This window comes from Oncorhynchus nerka, linkage group LG7 (genome assembly GCF_034236695.1).
Source record: "Oncorhynchus nerka isolate Pitt River linkage group LG7, Oner_Uvic_2.0, whole genome shotgun sequence".
In the NCBI taxonomy this organism is placed as follows: domain Eukaryota; kingdom Metazoa; phylum Chordata; class Actinopteri; order Salmoniformes; family Salmonidae; genus Oncorhynchus; species Oncorhynchus nerka.
The window spans coordinates 40,026,978-40,034,164 of record NC_088402.1 but is presented as its reverse complement, the minus strand read 5'-3'; the positions used below and the strand labels follow the sequence as shown (position 1 = coordinate 40,034,164).

The following is a 7,187-nucleotide window of genomic DNA, read 5'->3' as shown; positions in this document are numbered from 1 at the left end:
TAGCCCTGCCCTCTCCTGCACCTTTTCCTCCTCACCCTTATCACCTGCTCACGGTGAGTTCTGTTTTGGGCTTTTAGTGTGTCCCTTATTGTGTGAAGTGCTACAGCGTGTGGGTTTTGCGATGCCCTCACAACTATCTCAAACTCATTTGGTCTCCTCCTTATCACCTGTCTCCATCAAAGGTCAAAGGTGTGGTCGATTCACAGTGCCTCCGCGTGGCTAGTCTTGAATGCCAACACCTCCCATCTCCATTACTTTTCCCAAAGTGAAACTGGTCGTTCCACTCCTATCAACAATCACAGGCACTGAGGGCATTGGGGAAGTACTGTAACGTAGGTAGTATCAGTCTTCTGGTGCACTGTTACTCTGGCTCATGAATGAGGGGCAATGGAATTATTCCCCGCCTTGCAGTTGTTTGGTACTGTATACAGCAGTGGAGGCTGCTGTGGGGAGGACGGCTCATTATAATGGCTGGAATGGAGTCAATGGAATGGTATCAAATATGGTTTCCATGTGGTTGCTACCATTCCATTGACTCCATTCCAGCTGTTACTATGAGCCGTCCTCCCCTCAGCAGCCTCCACGGGTATACAGGATGTGTGGCTTTGCAATGTCATGTTGGGGTTTCCTTTTTTTTATTTTTATAAATACTCAACAGTTTTCCAACACCATCGGACAAACATTCATGGGAACTTCTTTTTGTCCATCTGTTAACTGTTAAAGTAACCGTCCAGTGTTTCCAGATTTCTACGGAATATGACTTACAATATGAGTGAAATAGTTTTCCTTCCAAAAACTGGTTATTAAGTATGTTAAAAAACAGCTTTTCTGTATTGGAATTGTGTGGGCGTACCCCAACAACAGAATTGTGTGGGCATACCCCAACACCAGAATTGTGTGGGCATACCCCAACAACAGAATTGTGTGGGCATACACCAACAACAGAATTGTGTGGGCATACCCCAACACCAGAATTGTGTGGGCATACCCCAACAACAGAATTGTGTGGGCATACACCAACAACAGAATTGTGTGGGCATACCCCAACACCAGAATTGTGTGGGCATACCCCAACACCAGAATTGTGTGGGCATACCCCAACACCAGAATTGTGTGGGCATACCCCAACACCAGAATTGTGTGGGCATACCCCAACAACAGAATTGTGTGGGTGTACCCCAACAACAGAATTCGGTGGGCATACCCCAACAACAGAATTGTGTGGGCGTACCCCAACAACAGAATTGTGTGGGCATACACCAACAACAGAATTGTGTGGGCATACCCCAACAACAGAATTGTGTGGGCATACCCCAACAACAGAATTGTGTGGGCGTAAGATGGTAAATTAAAAATATTCACGCAAGTAGACCACTGATTGGCCAACTCATCCTCCCGTAGACCACTGATTGGTGTGCTCATTCTCCTCAGGAGTATGACATCATAGGGAGATATTCAGTTAACACTTACGTTAAACACCCAAAACATCAGCGCTAAAGAGTCTGCTTTAAAGGGCTCTGAAAACATCTTGTGATATGAAAACCTCTATGCTTTCCGTACATCTACCATATTATGTCATTGTCTCCTGTCTCTGCATTTTAATTAATTTATATTTAATGAAGTTCAGTAGTATCTTGAACTCCTTGGATATTTTTCTGAGATCTAAATGTTTTTCCTTTTGACGGGCATTGCATATCAACATCTGTTTTCTCGACTCTCATAGTTGCTGTATCAGACAGTCGCAGTTGCTAGACCCTGAACCTTGCTATATCCTGACATCCCCAAACCCAACAAGCCAAAAGAACATCCTGTGCCATAGCCATACCCTCAACAAAGTGCAGTGCCAACTCCAACGAGGAACATCCCTCACAGCAGGCCATGCCCAATGAACGATCTCTCACGCTCTCTCATTCCCTGTCTCCATCCCCCTCCCCTTCTGTCTCCCCCCCCCCTTCCCTGCTGTACCTCTATTCAAATTAACAGGTTCTCAAAGTCTTAGGGGGTCGCCCCAGGCAACAGGATGGGTACGCCATTAGCCACTGCTACAGTCTGTGCCTCCTATCTGATAGAGGGAGAGATGGGTTAGTGAGGCATGGGGCGTCTGCTCATTGACACGCACTGCTTACCAGGACAGGGGTGGGCAATCCGAGTGGTGGAGGGAAGAAGGGGGGGGGGATCTACTGCAAGGGCTCGTTTACACTGTGTCAGAATGTGTGTGTGTGTGTGGGAGAGTATCTATCTCTCTGTGTGTGTTTCCAGTGTGCATGTGTGTCTGCGCGTACTCTCCGGCGCGAACGCAGAGCTGGAAATGCTGAGACCGACAGCTGGTTTATTTTTGGGTCAGTGACAGTGTGTCAATGGCCGCAGATGCGTCGGAAAGGAAGGCTCTGAGATACCAACAGACCCTGGTCAGTTCTCTTTCTCCCACGCTCTCTTCCTCTCTCTCTCTCTGTCTCTCTCCTCTCACTTCCTATCCCTCCGTAACTCTGTCAGTAACTTCTCCTCTGATCTCATTCCATTCGCTCTCAGCGTACCACTGTGTAACGCTACCTATCTCTGCCGCTTCATCTCTAACTCGGAAATGAATCTTGCGCAATCTCTTGCATGACATATCGGGTCGTCCCTGCTCTTGCATAGGGAGCATGGGGAGGGACACAGTATTGTCACGGTGGTCACAGAGACCTCTTAGCAGGCCTGTTACTGTGGCAACAGGCTCATGGCAACAGGTGTCTTGTGTGTCTGAGGACCACACACCTTCAGTCTCCGTCTCAACTCTCTCTCACCGTCTTGCTCTTTCTCTCTCTGCCTTTCTCGCCCACCTGTTCATTAGCCTCTCCACCTTTCAGTCCTTTCGTTGCTTACCCACAAACATAATGCATTTTTAAGAGGAGATAGATGTTTGTTTGTTCAACTACCTCCTTGGTTTTGTATGGTGGTAAGTCCTTCAGGTTTTGTACCCACAAACATAATGCATTTTTGAGATAGATGTTTGTTTGTTCAACTCTCCATGCTCCATGCTCTCAGATTGACCTGGGAGAAATGTGTTTGCATGAAAAGTGTGATTTCCTCCATGGTGATAAATCTAGGTTTAAAGCAGTGTGGTGTGGGAAGGGGTAAACCCAATTGTGCACGTGGAATATGCTTGTAATCTCCGCGCGTCACGTAGTCTAAGACCCCGGGGAACAGATTGTTCCAAAACATCCAGAGGGACATAAACCATTGGACGTTCAGAATGTCTTTTGGATTCTTAAGAAACACGCAGGATGTCAATTGGTGTGGCGTAGCGTATTGTATTTAACAGGGAAACAGTATACCGTGGGGCTTTGGCTAAGGCCATAGGCTGTTATAGACATAGACTGACATAGACTGTGTGTCCACATGGTGATGTGTGTGTGTGTCTACACCTGCGTATCTGGGTGTGTGTGTGTGTGTGTGTGTGTGTGTGTGTGTGTGTGTGTGTGTGTGTGTGTGTGTGTGTGTGTGTGTGTGTGTGTGTGTGTGTGTGTGTGTGTGTGTGTGTGTGTGTGTGTGTGTGTGTGTGTGTGTGTGTGTGTGTGTGTTTGTGCAGGCCATGTGGACTATGATAACCGTATGTTTACACTGTCACCCGGGGAGCCGGGCTATATTGAGAAGTGTCACTTTTTTGGAGCGGGAGTTTGTTTCTGTTCTCCTTGTCATTGTGCTGGGGAGGATCAAGAAATGATATCACCTGGGGGCCTCCCATTTCATTTCAACAAGATGCCATTGCCAGGCACAATAGAGAGTTATGTGGAGAGTTGTTGACAGACATGCAGAGAATGTATGTGGTTAATACTCTGGAAGACTTTGACTTTACATTCCCGTCATGTGGCCCATTGCTATAGATGTCACGCGTCTATAGTTCGATCCGAACAGCAGATGAATGGACCTGCAGACAGACAGACAGACAGTAGAAAGTAGATAGATTCCTATTTGTTACTACTACTACTATTATTACTGCAATAACTTCTTATATTTTGTGTGTCACTTGAGGACATGTTATAATGTGAATACAGTTAAGGGTGTTGTCAGGCCCGACGTGCAGGCGTAGGCCCTGCAACCGCTAACAGTGATTATTCATTGTCACGTTGGTATAATTTATTGGGAGACAGACACAGGAATGCATAATAGGATTTTTTATTGTACAAAATTACGGCGTGCTGTGTAAAGGCACGGGGACGAAGACCAAACAAACACGTCTACAACACACAGGGTTGAGACCCAAACAAAAGAGCGAGGAGTACCTCTAATAAATAACACAAGCGCACAATAATTAACACACGGGACGAGACCCGTAATCATCTGCGCAATCCACAAGGGCACGAAAGCCCAAAACACACCACAGGTACTCACACGCACCAACGGACATGGTAACAATAATGGACAAGACCATGGGGAACAAAGGGCACATATATACAAATACAATCAGTGGGAATAGGAGCCAGGTGTGCACAATGAAAGTTCCAGAGGGATCCGTGACAGTAACCTCCCCTATGTGCTGCACCAGCAGCGCAACGACACCGGTCTCTGGCTGATGAAGTTGCGGAGGCGCAGGACGGTCAAGTCGCAGCGTCACCAGACGGGCCATTCCCGCTGTCTCCCTCTATGGTCAATCATTCTGTCATGTTGGTATGAATGATCGGGAGACAGGTGCAGGAATGCGTAATCGTTTTTGAAAATTGTACCCAAATGATGGTGTGCCGTGTAAAGGCACGGGGACGAAGACCAAACAAACACGTCTACAACACACAGGGTTGAGACCCGAACAAAAGAGCGAGGAGTACCTCTAATAATAACACAAGCGCACAATAATTTTTTTTTCTTTTTTTTTCTCCTTTATTTAACCAGGTAGGCTAGTTGAGAACAGGTTCTCATTTGCAACTGCGACCTTGCCAAGATAAAGCATAGCAGTGTGAACAGACAACACAGAGTTACACATGGAGTAAACAATTAACAAGTCAATAACACAGTAGAGAAAAAAGGGGGAGTCTATATACAATGTGTGCAAAAGGCATGAGGTAGGCGAATAATTACAATATTGCAGATTAACACTGGAGTGATAAGTGATCAGATGATCATGTACAGTATTGGTGTGCAAAAGAGCAGAAAAGTAAATAAATAAAAACTGTGGGGATGAGGTAGGTGAAAATGGGTGGGCTAGGAGGGAGATAAATTTCTCCAACTTCAGCGATTTTTGCAATTCGTTCCAGTCACAGGCAGCAGAGTACTGGAACGAAAGGCGGCCGAATGAGGTGTTGGCTTTAGGGAGATACACCTGCTGGAGCGCGTGCTACGGATGGGTGTTGCCATCGTGACCAGTGAGCTGAGATAAGGCGGAGCTTTGCCTAGCATGGCCTTGTAGATGACCTGCAGCCAGTGGGTCTGGCGACGAATATGTAGCGAGGGCCAGCCGACTAGACCATACAAGTCGCAGTGGTGGGTAGTATAAGGTGCTTTAGTGACAAAACGGATGGCACTGTGATAAACTGCATCCAGTTTGCTGAGAAGAGTGTTGGAAGCAATTTTGTAGATGACATCGCCGAAGTCGAGGATCGGTAGGATAGTCAGTTTTACTAGGGTAAGCTTGGCAGCGTGAGTGAAGGAGGCTTTGTTGCGGAATAGAAAGCCGACTCTTGATTTGATTTTCGATTGGAGATGTTTGATATGGGTCTGGAAGGAGAGTTTGCAGTCTAGCCAGACACCTAGGTACTTATAGGTGTCCACATATTCAAGGTCGGAACCATCCAGTGTGGTGATGCTAGTCGGGCATGCGGGTGCAGGCAGCGATCGGTTGAAAAGCATGCATTTGGTTTTACTAGCGTTTAAGAGCAGTTGGAGGCCACGGAAGGAATTAACACACGGGACCAGACCCGTAATCATCTCCGCAATCCACAAGGGCACGAAAACCCAAAACACACCACAGGTACTCACACGCACCGACGGACTTTGGAACACTAATGGACAGCCCAATGGAAACCAAAGGGCACACTTACTAATCAGTGGGAACAAGGGACAGGTGTGTGTAAAAGTTCCGGAGGGATCCGTGACATTCATAACATGACCGTTATGTATTTTAGCCATCCGAGTTATCAGTAACAGCTTGACAGTGTAATAAATGTCATTCTTCACATTACATTGTCAAGCTGTTACTAAAAAAAAACGCACGGAGAGAATCTGTAACTGTCATAAGGCAGAGCTCATGAATCATAATCTATTCTCGTGTTGTTTTCTCTGATTTGAATCCACCCTAACTATCTCACGGGTGTGTCCAGGTATGTGCCTTCATTGTGAAAACTACAATAAAGAGCCGCTATGATGTTCATTGAGATGAAATCTATTTTGCAGTGTTGATCGAATCCACACGGAGTGATTTGACGTCTCCCTGTATACTTTATGATGAACGTGCTTGCTTTCCGCTTTACGAACATGACCAAATGCCGTGGTCCATTCACACCTACCTCTCCCTTACAGAAATCCTTGAGGGTCAGCGGGACGACAGACAAGCAGACAGATAGTGAGAGATTGGGAGATACACCCAGAGGGCGAGAGATAGCGAGAGTGAGAGGTGTGGAGAAGTGTGTAGCGGTGAACGTTGGGTCACACCGGTGCTAAATATAACTCCCAGAGTAGAGTTACACCCGGTGAGAAAGGGGGGAGAGAGGGAACGTGTTCGAGGAGCATGAGGTGTAGATGCAGAAGAGAGCGAGGGGCTCAGAGGGGAGGAGAAATATAGAGAAAGAGGGGGATTACATGTACTGACAGAGGTAGGGAAAGGCAGAGGATGACTGAAATAGACTGATGGGAGTTGTGAGCGAGCAGCGACGTGATGGTATGGGATAAAACACGTGTATCAGTCACACAGGTGTCATTTCTCATTTGAAAACGTTTAAATTGACCAGCTTGTTGATAAGGTGTTCATACAGGCACTTTACAAGACTGATCTGAATGTATCGACAAGCAAACTGATGGGGACGTTAATATTACAATGGTCACAAAACCTTTAGCATATGACCTACTGTGTAGTATATTAGTAGTTGTAGTATATTATAGTGTGTAGAATAGCCAATAGCCATATGATAGTGATGCATTACAGTCATGGACTAGTTAGTTGACTGTCCTAAGTTAGATCCAGTTAGATGCTAGTTAAGTAAATGCCTAGTAAATGTTTG

General features: G+C 46.2%; 1 protein-coding gene across 1 annotated transcript in view; it reads left to right on the top strand.

The window, feature by feature from the left end:
* The first annotated feature begins 2,308 nt into the window (after positions 1-2,308).
* Positions 2,309-7,187, top strand: part of LOC115132746 (chloride channel protein 1-like) — a 39,967-nt gene continuing 35,088 nt past the window's right edge. The window contains exon 1 of the mRNA XM_029665478.2: positions 2,309-2,408. Coding sequence (XP_029521338.2) covers positions 2,358-2,408 — 51 coding nt within the window. The 5' untranslated portion in view covers positions 2,309-2,357. The remainder of the gene's footprint in view (positions 2,409-7,187) is intronic.